Source organism: Vigna unguiculata, chromosome 10, assembly GCF_004118075.2.
Source record: "Vigna unguiculata cultivar IT97K-499-35 chromosome 10, ASM411807v1, whole genome shotgun sequence".
NCBI lineage: Eukaryota > Viridiplantae > Streptophyta > Magnoliopsida > Fabales > Fabaceae > Vigna > Vigna unguiculata.
Window position 1 is genome coordinate 39,649,653 of NC_040288.1, and position 27,888 is coordinate 39,677,540.

Sequence of the window (27,888 nt, forward strand, 5' to 3'; positions counted from 1 at the left end):
CCTGGTCTAGTTACATGCAAAAGTTGTAGTGATAGCAAAAACAGTGAGATATGAATACGAAGTTCTGTGTTTTGTTCGTTGTTGCTTTTCTGGTAACATGGCCCTGCCAAGGCTCACACTACCAAGTTTTCCCTCTCCGAATGAAAACTGGCTACAATGAACAATACCCAACACAAGTTTCATGCGCAAGTTGGAGACTTGGTGTGGAGGCAAACAACCTCGTCAAATGGAAAACTGTTCCAGCACCATGCCAAGAACACGTCGCAGATTATCTTCTCGGCGACCAATATAGATCAGACTCCAAAACCGTGTGCCGTGAGGCTTTCCTTTATGCTAAAACCCTCAATATCACTGACAGAGACATATTTGTGTTTGATGTCGATGAAACTGCACTCTCTAATCTTCAATATTTCGCTAACCATGATTTTGGGTATGTTTTCTGATACCCTTCGAGCTTTTCGACCTTTTTCTGTAGATTTTTGGACTTAGTATATCATTGACGAATGCTTATAATGGTAGGGTGGAAGAACATAATGCTACGGCTTTCAAGATCTGGGTTTCCTATGGGGAGGCATTTGCACTGCCTGAGACTCTTAAACTCTACAACAAACTGTTGGATCTTGGGATCAAAGTTGTGTTCATCACAGAAAGGCCACTGGATCTGAAGGATGTGACTGTTTCCAACTTGAAGAATGTTGGATTCTACAAATGGGAGAAGTTAATTGCCAGGTTTGTTTTCTCTGTTCTTATGATTCTCAAGCTAAACATGTCTTTTATATGTTGTACTGTTTGATGAACACTTAGAAAAACTATGTGATGAACACTGTTTGAGGAAGTGGTTTTTGGTTGCAGGGATCCAGCCATATACTCTGGTAAACTATCAAATGCTTTTAAATCTTCTGAGAGGAAGAAGCTGACAGAAGAGGGGTTCAGAATCGTTGGAAACATTGGAGATCAATGGAGTGATATTGTGGGAGAAAAAAGAGGGTTTAGGACCTTTAAGCTGCCAAATCCCTTGTACTATGATTGAACTTCTAAGTCTCTAACTTTGCTCCTAACTATGAAATAAAGATAAGTTAGGTCATGAAATAGGGACACACTTGTTACTGTTTCTGTGTCTTTATGTTGTTGGAGCATGTACTTGAACTATGTGTTACCTATGTAGAAGACTCAACAATGTTGTTTTTTCCTTGGGTGGCTTTGATGAATTATGAAAGTTTATGTTCTATTTCGAGATTTGTAGTCTTGTTTTCATTTCTCTTGTCATGCATAATAGTTTATTGGTGTAAACTAAATCTGAAGAACCTAATATATGTGGGGTGTGAGAATTTAACATTTTTGTATTTCAATTATATAAATCGATTTAAAAACATAAATTGTTCTTGTTTACTATGGCCCATTCAGTAATCAAATTTATTGCAATTTACTACTTTTTAGATCGAAATTGATATTCTTTAAAAAAGGAAGTATGGTTAAAGAAAGTTTTATATAACGTGTAAAATTGACTATGAAATATTCTTGATTTTTAGAAAAAGACACGATTTGGCCATATAAATAATTTTTAAGTACTGAGAAATTATTAATGCAATTCAAAGCATCTTGAATGTTTTATATACGAAATTCTATGCACATATATTTCTTACATGTAGGTTTTGGCTCATCTACTATGTATTTTGTTTATTAAAATAACATAAAATTTTTTACATTAATTTGCACAAGAATGTGTGGGAGAGACATAGTTTATCCTTTGCGTTATCTAATGTAATGTAAATAGTTTTTTTTTTCCCTATTATTTCGACAAATGTTTTTCTTTTCACTCCATTTATGCACAGAAGGACGTTTTTTCCCAACCTAATTAGCTCCCAAGATGTTAAATGCGAAATCTGAAAAAAAAAAAAACATTAGGAGCATTTGAAGCGTCTAAATTTCAGCCCAAATATTGTGTAGGCCCAACATCGTTAATGCACAGTCTATTGCACCTTTTCTACCTGCACTCCGAAAATTTCTAACTACACCGCATAATTTTGAAATGACCATTTTGCTTTTCTTAAAGGTAACTTTCGGGTTTTGAAAAGTTTTTAGAAAAAAAAATTTCGGAACTTTCTGAACAAAAAATTTGAATTTTAGAACAAGTTTTCTAGATTAAATGGAAGAACAAAAATCACATAATACATTTTTCCTAATACATATAATATCGTTCAAAATGAGTTCTTTATATTTCGAAACAAGTTCTTCTATTCTTTTCTCTCTAAAAGAGCTCATTCGAAAATGGAGGTGCAATCGTGATAGCGCAGTGGTGGAATGGTGCACTGCAGAAGGGTACTTTAGTATATTTATGTTAGTTTGGAGTGCAGTTAGTACTACTGGAATGCAGGAAGAAAAACCCAGTATGTTGTCCGCGTGACACAGCACCACGGTCTGGTAGATTTGAGCTTGAAGTCTGTTTTCAGCCCAATTTCGAAAGAAAAGGGAAAGTATTAACTCGGATACTAATCTAATACCAATACCAACCCCATCAATTAATTAATTACACCTTATACTTGTCTGCTTAATTAATTTATATTGTGTATATTTAAATATTTATTTTAATCCTAAAATTATATGTTTTAATCTAATACCATTACCAACCCCATCAATTTTTTCTATTGTTCGTATTTTAACCTTTTAAATATTAAAATAATCAAATATCATTATTTTAATTACACTATCTGTCTTAAAATATATTTTTTAACCATTTAATTTTTTTATTTTATTACAAGACCTTGCTTGCATAGTAATACATTTAAATTTCGTACATTTATTAATTTTTTAAAATAAACTTAGATCGCAATGTAAGATATGTCCGACACACAAGTGTTAAGACATTGTCCACAATAGGACATTGCAATAATGTTGAGACAGAGGTGGTCAAAATCTTATATACAACACATATGTAATAAAAATATGAAAATGTTGTTTGTTGTATAGTGTTATTTTTATAGCTTAATTTGTTATATTCATAGTTATTTATTTGTTTGGAATGTAAATATAGAAAGTTTAAAAATAAAAAGATTAAGTGATATGTAAAAGAAAACTTAAGCACATTAAAATTTCAAAATTTTGTATTAAATCTTTTTCATGGAACTCTCTGAATACATTAAAATAAATTTATTTCTCACAAACACCACGATTTAATGATGGATGGTTTATAAAAGTCACCACCGACACATAAATATATTTTTCAAATATAGATATATAACAATTTATGTATAGAAATTCGATCCAGAAACGTATGCTTCGTTCGTTTCTTAATATGATGATGTGTACACTGTCAAACTTTGAAATAGGTGTCATCATTCACTTGTTCTTCTTTTTATGGTACATTTGTAGTAGTACTATTTATGTAGAATAAATAGCAAATTTTTCTGTGAAGGTGCGTTGATTTTTCCATCAAACAACTATACGAATATATAAATATATAAGATTATATTATTTACTATATTTATGAAATATTTCATTAAAATTATAACTTTAATGAAGTTTTTGAAATTTTTCTTATTTTTTAATAGTGTTTGAAAGCACATTTTAAAACTTATCTGTGATTTTATAATTATTTAGTATTTAAATAATGAATGTGGTAAAAATAATGACATAAAATTTAAAATAAACCACAGAATAGGTGTGAAAGGAATGAAAAAGTAAGAAATATTAGTAAAAAAAAATGATATCTTTTTGTAATAATTTATGTGGATGGAAAAACTTATTAAAAAAGTTAAAAGTATTTTGAAATTGAAAACAACGAAAATTATTAAGTTGAAAAAAAGTAATAATAAATTATTAAGTTGAATAAAGAAATAAAAGTAACATGTGAGCAACTTATACAAAGATAAAATCACATGGATGTAAATATTAATTTAAGAGTTAAATATGTTTTTGTCCCTCAAGTTTAAGTGCAATTTGGAATTAGTCCCTCTTCAAAATTTTGAACTAATTTAGTCTTTCATATATAAAAATGCATGAATTTAGTTATCTTAACCAAGTTTTGTTAAGTTTATATGACGTTTCAAGCGCATTTTATGATAGTATTTGAATTGTTTATACCATTTGATACACTTTGGCTTTAATATTAAGTCAAATATTATTATAAAATGCGTTTAAAATATCAAATAAACTTAACAAAATTTGATAAGAATGACTAAATTCACACATTTCTAGAGATGAATGTTTAAATTGGTATAAAATTTTGAAGAGGGACTAACTTCAAAATTCATTAAAACTTGAAGGACAAAAAACATATTTAACCTTTAACGATCAAATTGAATCATAAATTAAATTGAAATACATTTTTTACTTTTTCTACTTTTAAAAAACAAATTTCCTATTTATCCTAAATATTATCGTACACATTTTAAATGAAATGAAAAAGTGAAAGGATAATGTTGTTGATAGGGTTGGTGTGAGAAAGTAAAGGCACCACACCTAAGAGATATTATTACTTCAAATTCAAACGTGATCCTTATGCTTTTAAAACTTTGTGGTCCAAAACTTCTCCTTACAATCTACACTATTATTTACTCTTTAGTCCTTCTTACGATAAAGTGAAAATATTTAGTATATGAATAATGTTTACCTCTTTTATTTTCATGATACGAGCCATAGCATGTAAAATATTATATAAGAAATAAAATTAAATATGAAAACAATTCATAATTACACAGTTGAAATGAAAAAGAAAACACAAGGTATAAAATATTTTGTCTTAAGAAATTAAACAAAATTAATAATAACACCAGTTTAGTTTTTTATAACACTAATAACATTATCATTTCAACGATTTTCTAGCAAATATTTATTTATAAGATTATAAATTTACTTGTTATTCACTATTGGTGTAATTTTGTTATCTTATAAAAAATTGTAAAAAAATAAATTTAAAATCTATTAGTTTAATTTTTTTTATTCATTATTTTTTGTTGAGGATTTTCCAGAAATATCGAAACATATAGATCAAAAATTAGAATAAGTTAAATCGTGACTTTAATACAATTTGAAGTTTAACTAAATTTTGATAAAATATAAAATTATAAAGGGTTAAATATGTTTTTGATCCCTTATGTTTCAGTGAATTTTGAAATTAATTCATTTTCGAAACTCTATATCAATTTAGTCCTTCATCTTTAGAAATGTGTGAATTTAGTCTTTTTTACCAAAATTTATTAAGTTTATTTAAAGTTTTAAACGCATTTTATGATAATATTTGAGTTAACATTAAAGCAAAAATGTATCAAACGATATAAATAATTCAAATTCTATCATAAAATACATTTAGAACGTTAGATAAACTTAACAAAATTTAGTTAAAATGACTAAATTCACGCATTTTTACTAAATTGATCAAATTTTTTAAAAAAGAACTAATTATAAATTTCACTGAAACTTAAAAAAAAACATATTTAATCCAACTATATATAGGTTTGTATTCATTTATAATATCATAATTTCTGTATTCTTAATTGATGTCGTATTTCCTATAAAAAATTGTTTAATATTTTAGAAAAAAATTAAAATTATACAAAAATTAGTTATAATATGAAAATCACATTTAACATTGAAAATTTGATGAATTGTATAAATAAGAAAAACAAAAAATAAGTAAAGAAAGGGGTTAAATTGGCAATCTAAAGAATTAAATTATATGAAAGGTGAAGAAAAGAAGGAGACAACGTAAAGCATAAGCTCCTGAGAACATCTAATTTCCGCTTCTCAACATTATTATTGTATAAAGTAAAATTTGAGGTGCTTCTTTCAACAACCTAGTTTCTCTAATGTTCTCACCAAAGAACACCAACATGTTAAGACAAGTGTCATGTGATTGTGGGACATTTCGTAAATAGAAACTTCACCCTCCTCTCACCAATTAATTAATCAACCAAATGTCATGTCAACTTTACTTTCTAAAATTTCAAAAATAGTACCAAAAACAAAACATTCAATTGTGTAAAATTTGTTTAGGTTTTGCTTAGATAATGTTTAAAATATCTAAAAAGGCAATTCAAAAATTAAAATTAAAAAGTATAAATTTCCCGATTACTAAAATAAATTATGGTAGCATAAAAGTACATTTTTTTTATCACTTTTACTATTTGTTTAATAATTTCAATAGTATAAAATTGGTTAATGGTTTATCTCCACACAATTCATAAATAAAGAAGAGGTTCAACTAGGTTCACATATTTCCAATCATTAAGAAGAGGTAGTAATCAACTCACAGTTATAGATGTCAATAAAGGAAGAAGGTTATAATAAATTTTGAAATTAAATTATTACATTATTTGCTGTACCAAAATTTTATTATATATTTTATCTAAATTATTATATTTTAACTTATTAAAAAAAATTAAAATTTTCTATATATAAGCTCAAATTGATTTAGTTTCCACGTGTTAAAATTCAAAACTGAACCTAGCTCAGTTTTTCTCTTTGGTTCAGATTTTTGATCAAATTATGACATGCCTCCTGATAATAATGTCTTAGTGTTTCAAACACTGATTAATTAATTATGTATCATTACATATATCAGATCACATATTTCATCTAGATTTTCCTCTTTTATTTTCTTTTTGTGTATAATAAAAGATATTTTTAGTACAAATATAAATCTGGACAACTTTAACATATTAGGTGAAGGCGTGTATCACGTGTATTAATATTCTCCGCATATACTAAGATATGGCACCTGAGTGGAGCCCCCAAATATTATATTTAGTAATTTCAAACAATTATAGTTATTCTAATATAGAATATATATATATATATATATATATATATATATATATATATATATATATATTACTTGTAATGCAAATATATATAACAATAAATTATATTTAATCTGTAATTTAATACTAGATAAATTCTCAATTATATTTTTTATGATGTAATTTGATATTTTTTAAAGATGTTATTAAATATGTTTTCTATATTAATATTTGACTTATCAGAAATACTATTGACAATTTAATGTCATCTTCTTTTGATAGGGTGTTTTGTTTGTTCTTACATATATTTTATTCTTTGGTGGATTCATGTGTTTAAGACCATAGCACTTTGAGTATAATATTATTTTATGTGTCAATATTTTGTTAGTAACATCATATCTTCATAATAATAAAGACTGTGCAAATCACCCAAACAATATATTTTAATGCTATAAATATCATAATGAACTTAGTTAGTTTCTACTTCTATTTGTAGATTCAGCCATCTAATAATACATTTTTTTACTATTAAATAGACCGATAAAACTAATGTTAGCATATAAAGCAATTGGTTCATGTTATCAACAAAATTACTATTTCAAATTCATATAAATATTAATTATAATTATAAATTCAATACGATATTATAATACTTCTGAATTAAAATAATTTATGAGGTTAAAGTTTTTAACTCACTTTAACTGGAGTTTGCTTTGCAAGGAAAAACAACTCCATCATCACTCACAAACTTCTAATCAAAATAGATGAAACTCACATCATATATTATAAACTTATAATATTTTTCTTATTTCAAAGTATATATCAAGTGTTGATGAATATTATAAAAATATATATGAAAATAATAAACGATTAATATTAAAACATAGAAAGATATAGCAAATTTGAAAAAAAAAATATAAAAAAAGTAATTTATTCTAGACCTATTTGTAAAATCTAAAAAACATCCATTTTGTATTAACTATATCTTATAAACTAAAAAACAAAAACAATTTTTTTTTGGATAACCTTTATTTTATATATAAACACTATAGTTAATTATAATATAATATATATCTTAAGTTAATAAACATTTTTTAACTATTACAGAATTATATATTTTTTAGTAGAATTATAAATAGTATGTTGTCAAAATACAATTACTAAAAAAACAAAAACTTCCAATTTTGTTATTCAATCAGACAACTCTTATCCAAATACAACCACAAAATATTTTTGTCTCCCTTTATCTCTTGACACCCGCACTCTATACCACTGTAGCTCTTCAATGTTTTACTGTTCAAAAATCGTTTTTTTACAAATAAATTTTTGATAAAATTAACAAAATAAAATAATTATTTTTATAAAAGTTACAAAACTAAAATAATAAAGTTTTAGGATATCTTTTACCAAAAAAAAATAATTGTTTGTCAAAGTTTGATTAAAGTTTGTCAAATCAAACTGTTAAAATATTATTTCCCTTTACTGTTACTTTGTTTTTCTTTTAATTGTTTAACACTAATAACACTATCATTTGTCCCAGTAACTTAAATTTTACTCTACCTTATTGTTCCTATGTGGTGGTACTTTAGTAGATAAACATTATGACAAAATATTTAATGAAAAAATAAATAAATAGACAAGAGTAGTACTATAGTTAAAGTCTTTGTTACCATATATAGGTACAACATTCGAGAGTCAAGATTTAAGTGATGTTATTTATTAGAGATTCGTTATTACCCTACACACAGGCAATCTTTGTAAACTAGCAAAATAATAAAAACAATTGCAGAATACAGAATAGTTGAACTTATTATTTTTTTAAAAAAAGTTAATATACACGCAGAAGATTGAAAAGTAAACTAAATTATTGGAGCGTAAAATTAGGTTAAAGTTGAGAGATAATTTTTGTGGTGGAGGTAACGAGTTAGGGTCTATATAAGGAAGCAAACCCTGGAGGAGGAAGATGCAAGAGTAAGTTGAGATAAAGAAGAAGCAGTGAGAATATGAAGTTGGTGGTGTTCTTGGTTGCTACAATTCTGGTGGCATCTCAATGCCATGGCGCTTCCTTCAGAAGCTTCCCTCTCCGATTGCCAACCGGTTATGGCGATGGTGCGAGTTACGGCGACGTAAGATGCGCCAGTTGGAGACTTGCCGTGGAAGCAAAAAACATCTTCGGCTTTGAAACCATTCCCGAACAGTGTGTAGAGGCTACAGCCAACTACATCGAAGGAGGACAATACCAATCAGACTCCAAAACCGTTAACCAACAAGTTTTCTTTTTCGCTAGAGACCGAGAAATCCATGAGAACGATGTGGTTCTGTTCAACATAGATGGAACCGTACTCTCCAATGTCCCATACTATTCTCAGCATGGATATGGGTAAACTATCTTCTCTTTCTTCTATATCAACTGTTTGTTTTTGATTTGTCATGCTCATGCATGACTTGTAACGTGTTGATTATTCTGATAATGTTATGTTATGAATGATTTTGTGAAATAGATCGGAGAAATTCAATTCCACACGTTACGACGAGGAGTTTGTTAACAAGGGTAATGCACCAGCATTGCCTGAGACTCTTAAGAATTACAACAAACTTCTGGATCTTGGGTTGAAGGTTATCTTCTTGACCGGGAGAAGAACAGACAAAAAGGCTGTAACTGAAGCCAACTTGAAGAAAGCTGGTTACCACACATGGGAGAAGTTGATTCTCAAGTGAGTTTTCATTCTCCTAAATGATTAAGTTTTGTTAAGTCTTTCGAGATAGGATCACCTGAGAGACGGTTAGGAATTCAAGTGTCGGTCTAAGTTCTATATTGGTTAGAAATGAGAAAGCACTATATAAGAATAAAGACCTATAAACTCATTGTCTTAAGGTTTTAGGTTGAGAGTAATATCAATTTCTTACATAGTTGGACTCAAATCTCATTAATATTGTATCTCTCCAGTAAAACTCCTTCTCTAATCCTAACAAGTTTAACTTTGGGTTTTGATAATGAAATTTAAAGTATTGGGTTTTGGTTGTAGGGATCCATCAAACAATCAAAACTCAGTTGAATACAAATCAACTGAGAGAGCGAAGCTGGTGCAGCAGGGTTACAGAATCATTGCAAACGTCGGAGACCAGTGGAGCGGTTTGAGCGGACACAACGTAGGCATCAGAACCTTTAAGCTGCCTAATCCCATGTACTATATTGAGTAGTTGATGACAGCAGTAGCGTGCTCCTATGTATGAAATAAGATAGGTCATGCAGAAATGGAATGAGCTTGAAATAGGAGCGTTAATGGCTGTGTATGGATTTGCTTTATGATGTTGTGATGTACGTGAACAAGACACATCAGAGACTCCACTACGGAGTTTTCTCTCTGTGCCTTTAATAAACTATGGAACTTTTTAAACTGCTATAGGTACATCTTTTGTTGTTGTTTGTTCAACGTAAAGTATTATATAAGATATGTGTAAAAGATATATATAATTAGCTAAGTTTTAAAAAATAACTTTTGGAAAAAGAAAATCATTATGCCTTTGTGGGACATGCCAAACAATGGATCATGTATGTTCTGAAATTTAAAAAACATTTGTAAACCAAACCAAACCAAAAAATTTAGATTATCATTTGGATTGAAATTTAAAAATTGATTCAACACTGTATGCACAACATAGAGTGGGAAATTGTAACATCCCAAATTTCGATATAAATATGGTTTTGGAGCATCAAAAGAAATTGATAATACAAGTATATATTAAATATATATTTAGTATAATTTTCAAAATTTATAAATAATTTTTCACAATATTATATGTAACTCTAGTACAAAATATAACAATAATATTTTAAACATCTCAAAACTTGGTCCTTAATATTTAGGCAAGCTTGAATGCTCTGCACATATATTTTAAAAATAACTTGCATGATGATATAATAAAGAATCTATAATCACTTCTAAAAAACTTATATTTTTTATCAATTTTGTTTTTAAATTTTTTTTCAAAGAAAATACTTATAAATTTTGTTATGAAAAAAATTGGCAGAAAATTGCTGTCAATTTTTTTACAAAATATTTTGTATAAAACACTTTTTATAATAAATTTTATAGATAATATTTACGAATTTTATAATTTTATAAGATTCTTAAAAATAAAATAACAGAAAAAAAAAATCTTTTTTTATAATTATCTTAACAAATTTATAAGAAAATTTACAAAACAGATTCTATATAATATAAAATTTTTTAATAGTGAATACAATTCTATTCCTATCGGATCTCATTTAATAAGTAATAACTCAAACTTAAAATAATAATATATAGCATATTATTACTCTCTCAAATAAATCATAGAATAATTAACACTTCCGGAAGACTTGATATATTGATTGAATTCTATAAAACCATCCACATACTACATTCGTCCTCTTTAATATTATGATATTCCATCAATACATTACATACATTAAATTCATAATTATGGAGATTATTAACTCTTACTCATAATTCATAGCATCAATGTACAACTTATAAGGTTTTATGCCTCTTCCCATAATAAAAGTTCTTGCTATAGCAGTGGGTAATATTTGATGGATCATGTTTTGAATGAATATTATTGAAGATATAATTTAAAAATTTTCTCAGCACACTTGACTGATAGATATTTTACACACGATTCTTTTACACATGTCAGTTGACGTATTTCTTAATAATTACTCAATTACTCACGGTTTTTAATTTTTCAAGCGAATATGGAAAATATATGTTACTGTTCTCACATTTTGTATTAGTAAATCAACATGTACACTATCTCACAAGCACTTGGTTAATTTTATCGAATCAAAATTATTGTTTTATCCGAATAAACAATATCAATATTTATTATATATGTTTCGGTACACCCAATAAATTTTACATTGTTTAGGAGTCGAAGTCAAGCGAAATTTAAATATTTCTACCTCTTTAAAAGACAAAACTGTGACGAACTCAAACGTTTCAAAACGGACAATTCTTTGGGATGAATCTTATTTTTGTAACATAAAATAATATGAATTTTATTCTGTTCTTAACATCTATATTTATTATAGAAATCAAATTTTTAAATACAAACATTATTTTGAATATTATATTCAACGTATTATAATAATTTTATTTCACCATCTATTTTTAAATTAGAAAAAAACATCGTGATGATTCATCAACATATTCAATTTAATTATTTTAGATTTTAGTATTCATAATTAGACATTTTAACACAAGTTGAAATATAATTAATTTATTATTTAATTTAATTTTTATATTATCCATCCCTTTGATAAATATTATTATATAAACAAATTATTCATAAAAATATAATAATAATTAAATTAATTATTATAATGACAATTAAAAAAAACATACAAAAATATGAGTTTCTAACTCCTCTTTACCATTTAGACAAATCATTTGGATATCTCAACCTAAAAACAAAAAATACTTTATTACAAATTAGATTATAGATTCATTAAAATCAATGTATGATTTTGTACGTAATATGTAATTTTGTACCTCATATATGTAATTTTGTACATACTATACATACATTTTCTTTTTCTTTTTCTTTTTCTCACATTTTCTTTTTCTTTTTCTCACGTTATTACATAAAGTAGAAAATATATAAGTATTGAATTTGTTGATGGGATCACAATAGTTTATATTTATCGATATATTAAAGAAAGAAAGAAAAAAAAAAACTACAAGATAAAAGCAATTATGATATGCAAATGAAGATTGACATGGGTTTGATTTCATTCTTTTATAAACCATCCATCATTAATAATCGATATATGATTTTGTACCTTATATATAATTTGTTACATAATATCTAAGTTATACATAATTTATGATTTTGTACATAATATATGTACATTTTTCTTTTATTCTTCAGGTTATTATCCTATAGAGTAATAATTGTATAATTATATGAAAACATAGAGTAGGACTATAACTCAGACTATTTGATTCTTAAGTCACAAACAACGTTTCAGCTGTTGTAAATGCTTATTAATGTTTCCTTCCACTTGAACTTTGACACTTCAATTTGATGTCATTTTTTGTCATTCGTATCGGCTGACAATCTGCAAGTACCCATTTAGTCATCTAGTCATCATGACAGAAGAAATTTTTTTCATATATTAATTTGTTGATTATTTATTATTTATTGGATTCAACTAGATTTTATTTTATGCATTTACTTCCTTGTTAAATTTTTGATTTATTTTAATAATATTAGTAACAATATTCATTTGGTATCGTGAATGGAACATGAAATATGAAACTGTGAAATATGATGTTTTTACTAAGTACTAATCAAATATTAAGCATAACGTATATTGTGATAGATGCTCAGTAATATTGTAGACAAATACTAGGCAAACCTGACCATGAAACTAATATTGCAAAACATCCAAGTTAATTTAATGGTTAATATTGTTAGACAAAGAAACTTAACTACTTGAATGATGTATAAACTAAATATTACCAAATAAGCTAAGTATGACCATGAAACCATGTCCATTGATGAGCAATTGAAGGGTACAAATCCAGAGAACACAGTAAAAATAACAAAAGAAATTATTTCTCTCTCTGATTGGCCGGTATGTTTAGACCTTCTCGTCTCCTTGCACTCTAAGAAATCTTTTTATTTTACTATATAAATTATCGAGAACAAAATATTTGTAACTAATATATTGTTAAGGAAAGAATAAAATTGTAACGATTTTTTAACAAAATGTCTACAAATTTACCATAACTTATATTTATAATTAATTTCTCACAAATTAGAGAAAATATATATTTAAAATTTAAATATTCTATAATTAATTTTAATTTAAATATGTAAAGTTATTATTTTTAAACATAATTATATTAATTAAAATACAAAATATAAATATATATATATATATATATATATAAATAAATAAATTAAAATACATTTATGTCCTTAGTGGTCTATGTATTTAAAAATGTGTAACGTTATTTTTCATTAATACTATATTAATAACGTTAAATATGTGTCACGTGATACTTTATGATTTTTCTAGTCTTTTTTAAATTATCATACATCATAATAGTATTATGCCATCATGTTATTAACTTAATCTCAGTCCATATATTAATTATTTTAATTTTAATTTAATTTATATATTTACAATTCACTTAATCTCAATTTTGTTCTAATTTTTATTAAAATAACCAATTTTGTTCTTCTTTTGAAATTAATAACAAATTTAATTATTATGTAAATATAGTATATTAATATTTTTATTAAACTTGATACTTTCATATAAATATTGTACTACTATTTCAAAAATAGACATTAATTAAGATGAATCAAAATCTGATAATCGAACTAAAAAAATTAAATTGGAGACAAGGATAATATTTGAACAAACAGAAGCTTTCTAAAAAAATAGACTAGATAAAAAAAGAGAGAAAATTATAAAATTATCTAGAATATATATTATTCTATGAAAATGAAAAATCCATTTTTTAAATATTATTGATATTTCAACTTTTAACTTTGATTTCAAAAATTGTATTTAATATTAATCAAAAGCAAATAAAAAGAATATAGAAAAAATCGAATATCAAATTCGAAAAGAATTGGAAAAGGATCCGTTTTAAACTTTATTTTTGTTATTATTTAACTTTGGCAAAATATTTAACATAACCCAGCAATATTTGCATATAATCCGGTGATGTCTGTATGTACTTTCATCCCATGATATTTTATTTTTCTTATTTACATTTAACTTAGGGTAATAATTTAACAATACAATAAATGTATTTTTAAATAAAATAATATAGTGAAAGTATTTTTGACATTTCGCACTTTATAGAATTGCTTTATAGAATTGCAGAAGGAGGAAATTATGAAAGTGTGAGTGTACGTAGAAATAGTCCTCAGAAAATGGGGTTTTCTTCCTGCACCCCAAATATTTCTTCTGCACCTCCAAACTTTTCATAAATTCCAAAACTACTCTTTTAGTGTTTTAAAATTTTAAATTAATCGATCTTTGTTTCTCTCTTCTATTTAATGCCTCACTTTCTTTTCATTCAATCCTAGCTGCTGCACACCCCCCAATCTCTCATCTGCCCCACTCTTCTCTCCAACTTGACCCACTTGTCGTACCCCACTCCTATTTTTTTTTTGTCCGCTGTCCCTCTTCCTTCACCATTCCTCTCCAACAGGTAAGTAAACATATCCCTTGTATATTTTAATTTTTTGATTGTTTCTGCCATGTTTGGTTGCTGTATGTAGTTATTATTTTTATTTGAATATAGATTTGTAAAAACACAAACCCGGAAGTCAATTATGGAAGTGGACTTCCATGGAACCAGTTTCGGTTGACCACGAAAAAAAAATGGGACTTACGGAAGTCAACTTCCGTAGTTAAAAGTGAGTTCCCATATATGACTTCCGTAGAGTGTGGCGTGACTTCCATACGCGGCGACTTCCGTAGGCGTACGCGACTTCCGTAGGCGTACGCGACTTCCGTAGGGCGTACGCAACTTCCGTACGTACGCAACTTCCGTACGTACGCGACTTCCGTACGTATGCGACTTCCGTAGGACGTACGCGACTTCCATAGGACGTACGCGACTTCCGTAGGACGTACGCGACTTCCGTAGGACGTACGCAACGTCCGTAGGGCGTACGCGACTTCCGTGACATTTTCCGTAATTTTTTTTACTTAATTTTAATTTTAATGTAAACAATTTTGATATTAATTAATTTTAATTATTATTAATTTTAATTAATTATAATTTTAAATAAGTAAAATTTAGAATAATTAAAATTTTAGTTATTTAAGATTTTGAATAATTTTTATTTTATTTAATTTTATTATTGAGTAAATATAATCTAAAAAAATTAGAATTTTAAATAATTAGAATTTAAAATAATTAAAATTATAGAAATTTACGATTTTGAATAATTTAAATTTTAATTAATTTTATTATTAAGTAAATATAATTTTAAATAATTATAATTTAGAATAATTAAAATTTTAGTTATTAACGATTTAGAATAATTTTAATTTTAATTAATTTTATTATTGAATTAATTTTATTATTGAGCAAATATATGTATAATAATTATAATTTTAAATAATTATAATATTGAATAAATAAAAATTTAGTTAATTACGAATAATTTTAATTTTAATTAATTTTATTACTGAGTAAATATAATTTTAAATAAATACAATTTTGAATAATTAAAATTTTAGTTATTTAAGATTTTCAATAATTTAAATTTTAATTAATTTTATTATTGAGTAAATATAAATTTAAATGATTATAATTTTAAATAATTATAATTTTGAATAATTAAAATTTTGGTTATTTATGATTTTTGAATAATTTAAAATTTAATTAATTTTATTATTGAGTAATTATAATTTTAAATAATTATAATTTTGAATAATTATAGTTTTAATTAATTTAATTATTGAGTAAATATAAATATAAATAATTATAATTTTAAATAATTATAAATTTGAATAATTAAAATTTTAGTTATTTACGATTTTGAATAATTTTAATTTTAATTAATTTTATTATTGAGTAAATATAATTTCAAATAATTATAATTTTGAACAAATTTATTTGAAATTTATTTTAATGTTAATATAATATAATTTAATTAATTATAATATTAATCAATTTTATTTATAAATAATTATAATTTTGAATAATAATAATATATTATAATTTTGAATATTAATAATTATAAATAATTATTATTTGTTCGAATAATTTTATTTGTAATTACAGACATGGCTAGGACAAGAGGAGCACATCGTGGTGGCTCAAGTTCTTCACATGCTGATGCTTCTGAGGTCATGAATAATCCTCTAAATCTTTATAGGGCCCAAGTGAAATTAGATTCTCGTTCACTAGATATGAATGCAAACATAGCAGAGAAAGTCAACCCTGTAGATGTCACACCAACAATCTCAAGTAATGGCAATTGATATTTGTTGGTTTTGTAGGTGGTGTCCATCAAGAATACGATATTAAATGCATTCAACAATTTAACAGAATCAGGATGTGTCCAAAACAGATCACTAACCACTTCAGATTCTTCTAGACATCTACTCCAATGGATGTAATTATCACAATCTAACAACATCATCAAGTGTTGTAATTCAGTTCTTGAACCTCTCAACGATCGTTTATAAGTGTATCTTGCATTATAAATTTGCTTTATCGTTGTGACATTACACTCACTATTTTCTTTGAGAGTGAGTAGAAAATTTGCTGGCTTGACTTGACTCTTAGACATGTCAACAAGCAAGGATTGTTCAGAAGATTTTAACCTCCCAGCAAATGGGTGACCAACTAGTGTATGAGACACATCATGGTTATGATATCCACACATTACCTTCAACATCCAACCATCTCCATTACTAATAGGTTTGCCTCTGAGTTTAAATGGACAATCACATTTTCTTGTGCCAGAGACACTAGGCTGAACATCGGATTTATACTTCCTATACTTACCACCCCTTTCACAGCCTAACAATACATACGTTTTCCTCCCAGGTTGATCAGTAGCTTTGTCAGATCTGATAGTGACAACAACAAAACCAAGATGAAATGCTATCCCTCGAATCCACTGAATCAACTCATCTCGTGTTGAAAATATATGATTAGTCGTAAAATTATTTGTATAGTCTTCATCACTCATCTTATTTCTAAAAGAAGAGAAATCTGAGATGAAACTCGAATTTACTTGTGAATCCATAAAATTTAAAGGGAGATCGTCCATCTTAGATAACTTTAACCACCTATAATCTAACATTAGTAATCAATACCACTTTTTACAAAATAAAATAAATATAAAAAAATTAAAATATTCCTCAAACAATTAAATAAATATAAAAAATCAAATATACATAAACGCTCAACCATAAAAAAAATAAAAAAAATAAAATCAATAAAAAATAAAAATATTCATTCAAAAATATAAAACAAACACATAATAATTAAAACACACAAAAATATAAACAAAAAATAAATATTCATGTAAATAAAAGTTAAATAAATAATAAATAAAACATAAGTTATTATTCAAGCCGTAACAAAATTATAAATTACAAAATAAAATAAACTAAAATATCACTGAGTCTAAAAGCATGGAAGTAGAAAAGTGAAAGAAAAAAGAAAAAAGAAAACTTAGTATAGCGAAGTGGAAAATTGAAAAAGAAAAAACAAAGCTTAGCCATCTACGGAAGTGGAGTGGAAAAGTGAAAAAAAAAAAAAAAGCATGGTAGAACATAGAAAGCATCGGAAGTGGAAAAAAAGAAAAACAAGATAAACCACTAACTACGGAAGTGGAAAAAATTTACTCACCACACTACTTACCAAACAAATACTCGACTTCCGGGCGAAATATTCACTTAAAAACCGGAAGTCCACTTCCGTAACACTGTAAACATTTTACTTCACCGGAAGTCCACTTCCGATTTAATCATACACTTCCGGAAGTCGACTTCCGTTTCACACATACATTTCCGAAAGTCGACTTCCGTAGGAGGAAAAAAATAATTCGATTTCCGTAAAATTTCACTTGTCTCCGGAAGTCGACTTCCATTTTACATAAACACTTCCGGAAGTCAACTTCCGTATATGGAAAAAATAACTTGAGTTCTGCATGACACTTCCGTAAATAAAAATGACTTCATGAAATATTAAAAACGTACCAACATTTATCTCACACATAAACTTATCAAATATAAACTTCTATTCTAAATGCGTACCTCTTTTTCTGAGAAGAAACGAAGCAAATGGAATTTCACACCTCAACCACGAAATTTTCTGCAGTGAAAGTGAAAGTAAGTGTAAGTGCAACTGTAAGTGAAACTAAAGAGGGGTGCAGGGTATATAAACGACTGGCCGATAATTAATTCAGGCAGCCAACTAACTCTGCCATTCATAATTGTTTAATTATTGTGTCTACCTAATTAAACTTTTTTTAGTTATTTAATTTTCCAAGAGCATAAATGGAAGAGCATGAATATTTGAAGGTGCAGAAGAAATATTGGGGGTGCAGGAAGAAATCCCCCAGAAAATTAGCGAGCTGACCCAATGGGTTTGTAAGTCCATAATACGTAACAACCTCAGAAATAATTGAGAAATAATTGAACTGCACTTGTATTTGCACAAGTGGCAGTGGCACAAGAGTTAGTAAAACATGATAAATAAACATCTTAATTATTTTTATCAGTGAAAACACATTATTTGTGTTTAATTTTTTTATGACAAGAATAAATAATAAAATATAATTATATTATAAGTAATTTTTATAACTAATTATAAATATTTTTTATTTATTTTGTGATTAATTTTTATTTATTTAATTAAAATTAAATTTAAAAAAAAAATTGAGAAATAAAGTTGATAAAAAAATATAAATATTAAAAAGATGAATCTCTTTATATAATAATATAAATTATTATTCTTTTGAATTCATCCTTTATTAATGAAAAATGAATAAAATAAGTTCAATTAAAAAGAAAATTTTAACATCACAAATACGACCGTTGGTATATATATTTCTCAAAACAAATAATTATATATTTTAGAATATGTCGTAAAAATGTATATTTATTCAAACTTAAGATACTGTTATATGCACTATAATTTATTTACTTTTAAATAATAACTAATTTTAATGATAAAAAATATACTGATTAATTTAAATATTAATTTATAAATTAAATTTTTTTAATAATTAAAATAGTGTTTATTATGAATAAAAAGTATGATTAATTTGTGAATTGATCACAATTATTAATTACTAACAAAATTAATCTCTAATAAAATAATTAAAAACAAATTAATTTGGTAATAAAAATCGGTAATTAACATTATTCATCAATTTAGAAATCAATACACAAATTAATTATAATTTTTATTTTAATAAAAAATATTTTAGTTACTAATAATTTTTAATTTATAAATTGTTATACAAATTAGTTTCATTAATTGTCTTTTATTGTTGCGATGTAACATTTATTTGCATGAGATTCATAAACTTGATTTCTTTGTGCATAATTGTCAACAAATAGATTACCTCAATTTAACTAAGACATATGCTAGACTAAACGAATATTGACTGAACCTATTAAATTGCCAATTATATATAAATAAGTTGTCTTGATATATTATAATTTAAGTTTGTTTATTCAAGAGTAACTCACTTATGGTAGTTCATTCTTGTAACCCCAATTATTCTAAAATAAAATCATAAAAATTTTATATTTCCACTTTTTCCATTATCTTACTGACAAACAAAACGTTAAAAAGAAGGTGGCATGTAGCTAAGATCCACACCCACTCCCACTTAAAAAAAAGTATATTAATTAATCTAATAATAATTGAAACCTAATGACGATGAATTATGCCATTTGCGATTTTTATATTACATTCAATATATTGAAATTTTAATATAAACACTACAAAAAATTATGTATATAATGATGTTTTTAATATGACGATTAATTAAAATTGTCGCTTTTCACAGTATAATACGTCAGTTTGATAACGGCCATAATGTACATGTATAATATGATGTTTCTAACCATCATCTTTTACATTGTCATATTATTATTTAAAATTGTGTCATTTTGAAACGCCACTTTATATAAAACATTATTTTTATAATTTTATGAAATTATTTCCTATCCCACTTTTGTCCCGATATCCTTTTTTTTTCAAAACTTTGTTCCCTCTCTTTTCTATTTCATTTTCCCACTCAACAATTTAATATTTTCTCTAACCCTAATTAAGCTCACTTCACCAAGACCAAGGCAGCCCCTTATCTGTTGCCTCTTCCAGACTCGAGCAATTGCAGCCCCTATCAAGCTTCCACGTCGCCAGACCTATGGAGCCGCAATCGCTGACGTCGCTACCCCCATGGTCGGCCAAGGCCAACGTCGGCGACGCCGTTTCGACTTCGCTCTTTCCTTCTCGGCAGTCTCTTCTTCTCGACACCAACAACACCAATCCAACCCCTGAAACCCGTGAATCTCGCAGAAGATGGGGGTGGTGATTTGGTGGTTTTCTGGCCTGGGTGTGAAAGACGCATGTGGTGCTAGTTCGGTGGTGAAGTGTGTGCACTTGATTTTCTGAGTACAGGTTGGAAATGATGGTTCATCAATGGGGATCGGAGGTTAATCAATGTAGGGGTTAAGGATTGTTATGAATGGTGGTTCTCTGGTTTTAATTATTTTGTTCAGGTTGGATGAATGGAAGATGAAGAGGATTATGATGGCCAAGATGATTGTACGAGAGCGGTGATAGTGCACAGTGATACTCACAGTTTTGATGGACCACATTTTGTTTTCCAGACTCAAACAACAACAACAGGGAGCACATCTTGGAGTGGTTTGATTAATTGGTTGGGCCTAGGTTTCAAGAATGTGATTGTTATTCAATGGAATTACATGAGATATGGAGAAGGTGAAAAGTTCCCTAATTTGAAATTATTTTGTTTTGCTCACTCACTGATTGATTCTGTGTTAAGACCTATCATTCTGGATTCTGAATAGGTGATGAATAAGTTATTTGGGGAAAAAAGCTACTTACTCTGGCTATATTTGTTACCCTGGCGTTGCAGACTTTGTGTTTGTAGACCGTAAAGATTGAAAGAAGAATAGAATTGGAAACAAAGGCTAAAAAGCATATTCAGAAACTTCTACTACTTGGTATAGTTTACTTAGTCAGTTTTCTTATATATCTTTTGTATATGTGCTTCGTTGATACGTTTTGAAGGTAAAATTAGTTAAATGGAGTGATTTATAGACACACTTGGAATCCAGTATTGTATAAGTGTTGATGATCCTAATATCTCAAGCTTTTGGGGTAGTTGGTGATTGATATGATAATATAATCATTTTTATAAATAAAATTTTATTGCAAACAGTGTTTTAGTTTCTATCGTTCTGGAAACTATTTGATAGATTTGGAATAACTCATTCAACAAGGTATACTTTAAAAGGTGTGTTAATTATTTTTCTCTTTAAAATTCAGAGTTTTCTATGTCCACTGCATATAGTTCGAAAAAGTTTTATTGTGAATTGAGTTTTTATTGAAGGTAGTTGAGTATATTATTTTTTAGTGATAATATTTTGTTTTCTTGATTACAGAGGCCACAACTTATAAAAGGAAATATGTAACTATTGTCAGTGGATCAACAACGGAGCCAGGCTTGAAGCACATGTTGCCGCATTTGCCACATTTAGAGTAATTCTATATTCAAATAATTTTTTTAATTTTTTTATCAACATAATAATAAGAAAAAGTGAACACCTTTTTTATTTATGAATTCGCCACTCAATATAAACACTTTTATCAAAAAAATCTTAAAAGAAAAATAATTTTTCAATATCAATTTAACTTGTTAAAGAAAGAGGATATTATAGGATATAAAGTGATTAATAAGTTAAATAGGAGATAAACAACAGAAGATGTAATTATGGAGCTTTATAGTATATGTTTCTTTACATTATTATTGTTTTATTAATTTGGATTTGGATAAGGAATAAATTGATTTTTTTTTCTTTTATTGTAGGATGTTGGTGAAGATCAAGAGCATGAAGAATGATAAAAAAAATCTATATGTTATAGATGAAGAGGAAGAGGAACGGAAGTGTTGTCAAGATAAATTGTATTTTTTTCTTTTTTTATTTATTTTGGAGAACATAATAATTTTTAATTAGTTGTAAACAATTTTCCTTATGGAATTGTAAACAATATTATAATATAATTTTGTAATATATGAAAATTTTCAATTCCATATTATATATTAGAATTATCTTATTTTATTTTATTTATATATTTTAGTAGAATAATATAATGATAATAGTGTTAGTTTAAAGTGTCGTTTTTCACATTATATTTGTCATTCAGTAAAAATATTACGTCAGTTTTAACTGACGCTTTTTGTCTCTTTAAACCGCCACTTTATACGTTGTATAAAATGACGGTTGTTGCGGCAGTTCATCTATAACCGTCATATTATACTTTGTGACAGCAAGAATTACGACATTTCAGGAAACCGTCACTCAAGTAAATAACGACAGTTAAAAATGATGTAAATTACAAAAATAAACATCGGTATTTACATGTTTTTTTGTAGTGAAAATTTTATATTATGTCAATGAAAGATAGGGTTTGGTAAAATATTAGTTAAAAAAACTATAGTCGATGCGTTACATATATATACGACTAATAAAAAGTTTTTCTATGAATTAATAAAAAAGAATGGAAAGGTTAAACTCTTTTCCATGTTTAAAACGAAGATATAATTTTAAAACACGGAGAGTATATCTTTTTGAGGATGAAAAGAACAATGTAAATAAAAAATTCAAATCATTGGGTTATCCTAAACTAGTATTTAAGTTTTGTTTGAGTTCAAAGTGAAATAAATAACAAAGGACTAATAAAATAAGTCAAATAAATACATAGTGCAACAATATATTGCTTATATTTTTCGAACAAAAATAGTGTTCTATTCTATTCCCTCACTTTCTTTTCTTTTGCTTAATGTCTTAAACCAACCAAAGTAGAAGGAGATCGATTCCACGATTATAATTAGAAATTTCAATATTATATAGGATTTTTCTTGCAAATTTGTTAAGAAAATTTGTAAGAAAAGAATTTTTTATGTTATTTTTTTTAAGAATTTTCATTGACAGATAATTCTTTCAAGAATTATCATTTCTTATGAAATTATAAAATTTGCAAGTATTTTCTACAAAATTTGTTGCGAAAAGTATTTTATACAAAATATTTTGTAAGAAAATTGGTAGCAATTTCTTGCAAAAAAAATTTCACAAAAAAATCTGTAAATATTTTCTACAAAAAATAATTCAAAACAAAAATTGACATAGAATATGAACTTTTTTAATAATGGATTTGAACGTGTTGCAAGATGAAAAAAAATGAATTCACCTAGAAAAAACAAAAATAAATCATTAATCAGGTGAAGAAAGAAGACGAAGTTCAACATAAAAGTAGAACATAAAGGAATAGAAAAATAAATTTCACGCATATAAAGTATTCAAAAGTTTAGAAAACAGAAAACTTTCACCTTGAAAATCATGTCAATCATAATTCCTTTAGTAATAAAATATTTGCTATCACACTATGTCAAGGAGAATATAAAATTAATAACGTTTTAACTTTTTCACTATTATAAACAACTTTTTAATAGAAAGTAAAGTCTGAATAATGCGGGCATAGTAATTAAACTAATTAAAAATGATCCATGATATATAACTTTGAATATAGTATCACGAAAATGGAAAGTTTATAATTAAAAAATGTAAAACATTATTTTCATTTCGTACACTGTTTATTTAATTACTGAAAATAGTAAATCACGTGGATCATAAAAAAATGGCTCGAGTATATATATTTACAAATATTTTATCCTCTATATGCAGCAAAAGGTATTGTGATCACAAATTGTCTATATAAAGAAGAAAACCCTAAGCCATGAAGGTGCAACAACAACACTGTAATAAGTTGTGATAGAAATTAGAATCAGTAACAGTGACGAGAGAATAATGAAGGTGTTTGTTTTTGTTGTTGCTATAACAGTAGCAGCATGGCAGTGTGAGGGTTCAGAGCATGGTGCAAGCTTCCAAATTTTCCCTCTGAGAATGAAAACTGGTCATGGTGGAAGGTATATTCCAGAAGTTTCGTGCCAGAGTTGGAGGGTTGGTGTGGAAGCACACAACGTTATTGAATGGAAAACTGTGCCTTTGGATTGTGAGGGTTACGTTGGAAACTATATGCTTGGTGACCAATATAGATCAGACTCCAAAACTGTTTGTGGTGAAGCTTATTCTTACGCCAACACCCTAAATATCACTGCCAAAGATATATGGGTGTTTGATGTAGACGAAACCACACTCTCTAATCTCCCTTATTATGCTCATCATGGATTTGGGTATCTTCTGTTTTCTGTTTTTTTTTCTTTTTTCTATTACTAATCATAATTCATATCTTCTTATAAGTATTGTTGTAAGCAAGTAATTACTAACACTAGAACACGTAAAGAACTCATTATTAGATATTCAATGCTATGTCACCATTTAAGACATTAGATATTTGATTTGGATAAACCGAAGATTTGATAAAAAATAAAAAAAAAAACTAGAAGAAATAGTAATAGCTTAAATTCTTAATTACATCCATTTAGAGAATAGTTAGGTTTTCAGTTAGGAAAATAATTTTTTTAAGTGGTTTTTCATTTTTTCATTTTCAATATTCTAAAACCACTTAAAAAATGTCACCTCATGTTGTAAGAGAAAGTTGTCAAAATTTAGTAGTCAAAATATCATTATTCTTTGAGTTAAATAACCTACTATCTCTCACTAGGTTGATTTTAGGATGGAATGAAACACTTTAATATACATACTTTTGTTTAGTATTTTATCTTGGTATTTCTACAACTTATATTTATATTAAGTATACTTGGTATTTTGACACCACACCTTTTTTAAAATTATTTGATACTATCCCTCATTACTATTTATTCTTTTTTTTTTCTAGAAATATAAAAGTTAACTTTTGTTAAGACTATTTTACTCTTCTAAGAATTGTCAAATAGTCGTCAAATAGTTTCAAATAACCTTTTTACTTATATTAAAATAACAAAACAATAAGATGGTTAGGTTAGTAAGGGAGTTTATGTATAATTTGTTTTCATATAATTAGTTCGTAAAATTAAATTTGATATTAATTATTTATGATCATGTGACTTTTTGTAGGGTGGAACCATATAATTCGACATTGTTTAATAAATGGGTTGATCTGGGTGAGGCACCAGCACTGCCTGAGAGTCTCAAACTGTACAAGAAACTGTTGTCGCTTGGCATCAAGATTGTGTTCTTGACAGGAAGACCACTGGAACAGAAGGCTATCACAGTTACCAACTTAAAGATTGCAGGATACCACAAATGGGAAAAATTAATCGTAAAGTGAGTTTCTTTTCACTATAAAATTTCCATAATCATCCATATTTTAATTCAATTTTATGTGTTTAAAATTTTATATTGATTATAGATAACACGAATTTATAATATATTATTAAGCGTCAAATTTATATTACAAATTATTAACGTTAATCGTTAGAATCAGCCAAAATTTTCTTCATATTTATTATTGTTATAATTATATAACTTAAAAAATAGCTGACCCGTGTTTGAACAAATGCATGGCGTGAAAATATAAACAACAAATTTCGTGACGTGTAGAGATCATTAATATAGGCTTAGAAAATATTTGTATTATTTGTTGTGAATCAAAGAAAGAACATGCTGAGTATCTTTTACATTTTCAACATATTAATACTCACTTCTTTGATTAATATTTTCCCAAAAATCATTAGACAAATAATATTGCAAAAGGCATAGTGATAAGTTTTGGCAATTATTGATGATATCGTTGACAATCAATAATATGAGTAGAGAGGACAAAGTTAGGGTAGGGTAGGGTGGTGGAAAAGGAACTTGGTAGGGCAAGGAAAAATAGTGAATCATGAAAAGAAACACATACATAGGTTAGTTAAGATTATTTTCATGCGTGGACAATAAATTAATAGGTGATTCATTACTAGTCTAATATCGGGTAGAACAGAATGTCCAATAAAATTTGTTAGGATATGCTCTAACCTGGTTCTAATACTATGTTAGAAGTGGACGAATAATGTTGAAAGTGAATTGCACTAACTTATATATTATGAATTGGCCTTATCTCTAATCGATGTGAGACTTCCAACATGTTTGTCCAGAACGTGACATGTTTCGGCATCAGAATTTACAGTCCAGATATAACTTTTTTGTGCATAATATAATGGGTTTTTGTTATAGGGATACTTCTATATACCATGGTAAGACAGCAGTTACATACAAATCAAGTGAGAGAAAGAAGCTGGAGGAACAGGGATACAACATCATCGGAAACATTGGAGACCAATGGAGTGATATTCTGGGAACCAACACCGGCGACAGGACCTTTAAGCTTCCCGATCCTATGTACTATATTAGTTGAGACTCTGTAACTATTATAGCAACTACTTTGCTCCTATGAATGGAATAAGATGCATACATGTAACAGTAATTGTTGTATGTGAGTTTCTCACAGAGTTTTCTTTTCTATGATCTAAACGCACCAATTGCTCATGTCATGAATTTGTATTAGTATTTATTTTCAACAAATATTTATAAAAGTTGTTTCTACACAGTCGTACCACATCGTTTAGAAATCGAGGTCTAAAATAATTTAAATATTAACTTTTCCTTCAATCCTTATGAAGATTAAATCTTACAAACTTCAAAAAAGTCGACGATATTCAAAAGAGATAGGATCAAAATAAAAATATTAGAAAAAAAGAAAATAATCTTGTAATAACTAAATTTTAGCGATTTTATGTAAAAATTTGATGTGATATTTTTTAAATAATTTTTACTTTTTTATTTTTTCAGTTCTTTATATTTTAAAACCACTTAAAAACTTAAAAACTTTTAAAATTTGATCGTTAAAATATCATAATCATAGAAAAAACAGTCCATTTTTGTCTTAGTTGAAACAAATGGGATATTAAGAATATTTTGAGAGTTGAGATATTATTCTTTAATGGAAGGAGATAAATGAGAGAAATGAATGAGGTGGAGAGCACAAAGTTCCTGTCGTCATCGCATCATTCTTTTTTGTCTATTATTCTCTTCTACTATTTAGTTTCTCTTCTATCCAAAATTATAAAACTATTTTGCTATGAGTTTTAAGTTTTTTTAGCAACAGTATTTAAAACTGAGTGTTTATTTATGTATGTTTTGTATGTTCTAGTTCTTTATTATGTTATGTCCGAATTTTAATTAATATTGTTTAATGGTTAAAGTTTGTATTTTTTTTTCAACCAATTTCAATTACTATAAATAATTATTTCTGTGTTTTTTTGTCTAAAATTTTTCATAATTTTATTGGATCACTCTTTATTAATAATATAAGTGGTTACATTCCTTTTTAATTCAAGATAAGGCTAACTACTATAATACCGTTTCTTTATTTTATTTTTATTTGCTTAAAGTTTGCCAATCATTTTT

The 27,888-nt window shown here is 26.8% G+C and overlaps 3 protein-coding genes and 1 long non-coding RNA gene across 6 annotated transcripts; all 4 read left to right on the forward strand.

Annotated features, from left to right (window-relative positions):
• Window positions 1-1,234, forward strand: LOC114166147 (stem 31 kDa glycoprotein-like). The gene is made up of 3 exons (XM_028050817.1): window positions 1-430; window positions 520-729; window positions 853-1,234. Exons 1-3 carry the CDS (start codon window positions 51-53, stop codon window positions 1,028-1,030), a joined length of 768 nt encoding a protein of 255 aa, XP_027906618.1. The 5' UTR covers window positions 1-50; the 3' UTR covers window positions 1,031-1,234.
• Window positions 1,235-8,689: 7,455 nt separating this feature from the next.
• On the forward strand, window positions 8,690-10,147 carry LOC114166449 (stem 28 kDa glycoprotein-like). Its single transcript, XM_028051184.1, has 3 exons — window positions 8,690-9,117; window positions 9,239-9,451; window positions 9,764-10,147. Exons 1-3 carry the CDS (start codon window positions 8,741-8,743, stop codon window positions 9,936-9,938), a joined length of 765 nt encoding a protein of 254 aa, XP_027906985.1. The 5' UTR covers window positions 8,690-8,740; the 3' UTR covers window positions 9,939-10,147.
• Window positions 10,148-20,516: 10,369 nt separating this feature from the next.
• LOC114166379 lies at window positions 20,517-22,388 on the forward strand. 3 transcript variants are annotated; one of them, XR_003599910.1, is made up of 4 exons: window positions 20,517-21,235; window positions 21,325-21,480; window positions 21,922-22,018; window positions 22,347-22,388. It is a non-coding gene; the product is annotated as an uncharacterized LOC114166379 (long non-coding RNA). The 3 variants fall into 3 exon arrangements; XR_003599911.1 differs by having other exon boundaries at window positions 21,393-21,480; XR_003599909.1 differs by having other exon boundaries at window positions 20,517-21,480.
• A 1,877-nt stretch (window positions 22,389-24,265) lies between these two features.
• Window positions 24,266-26,972, forward strand: LOC114166097 (stem 28 kDa glycoprotein-like). The gene is made up of 3 exons (XM_028050757.1): window positions 24,266-24,731; window positions 25,555-25,764; window positions 26,656-26,972. The coding sequence occupies exons 1-3, from the start codon at window positions 24,346-24,348 to the stop codon at window positions 26,834-26,836; spliced, it is 777 nt and encodes a 258-aa protein (XP_027906558.1). The 5' UTR covers window positions 24,266-24,345; the 3' UTR covers window positions 26,837-26,972.
• Window positions 26,973-27,888: the final 916 nt, after the last annotated feature.

Excerpts from the sequence above, each read along its gene's own strand:
- LOC114166147 (XM_028050817.1), top strand. The coding sequence starts at position 51 with ATGAATACGAAGTTCTGTGTTTTGTTCGTTGTTGCTTTTCTGGTAACA. Across the intron at positions 431-519 it reads TTCGCTAACCATGATTTTGG|GGTGGAAGAACATAATGCTA; the intron begins GTATGTTTTCTG and ends TTATAATGGTAG. Across the intron at positions 730-852 it reads TGGGAGAAGTTAATTGCCAG|GGATCCAGCCATATACTCTG; the intron begins GTTTGTTTTCTC and ends TTTTGGTTGCAG.
- LOC114166449 (XM_028051184.1), top strand. The coding sequence starts at position 8,741 with ATGAAGTTGGTGGTGTTCTTGGTTGCTACAATTCTGGTGGCATCTCAA. Across the intron at positions 9,118-9,238 it reads TATTCTCAGCATGGATATGG|ATCGGAGAAATTCAATTCCA; the intron begins GTAAACTATCTT and ends TTTGTGAAATAG. Across the intron at positions 9,452-9,763 it reads TGGGAGAAGTTGATTCTCAA|GGATCCATCAAACAATCAAA; the intron begins GTGAGTTTTCAT and ends TTTTGGTTGTAG.
- LOC114166097 (XM_028050757.1), top strand. The coding sequence starts at position 24,346 with ATGAAGGTGTTTGTTTTTGTTGTTGCTATAACAGTAGCAGCATGGCAG. Across the intron at positions 24,732-25,554 it reads TATGCTCATCATGGATTTGG|GGTGGAACCATATAATTCGA; the intron begins GTATCTTCTGTT and ends GACTTTTTGTAG. Across the intron at positions 25,765-26,655 it reads TGGGAAAAATTAATCGTAAA|GGATACTTCTATATACCATG; the intron begins GTGAGTTTCTTT and ends TTTTTGTTATAG.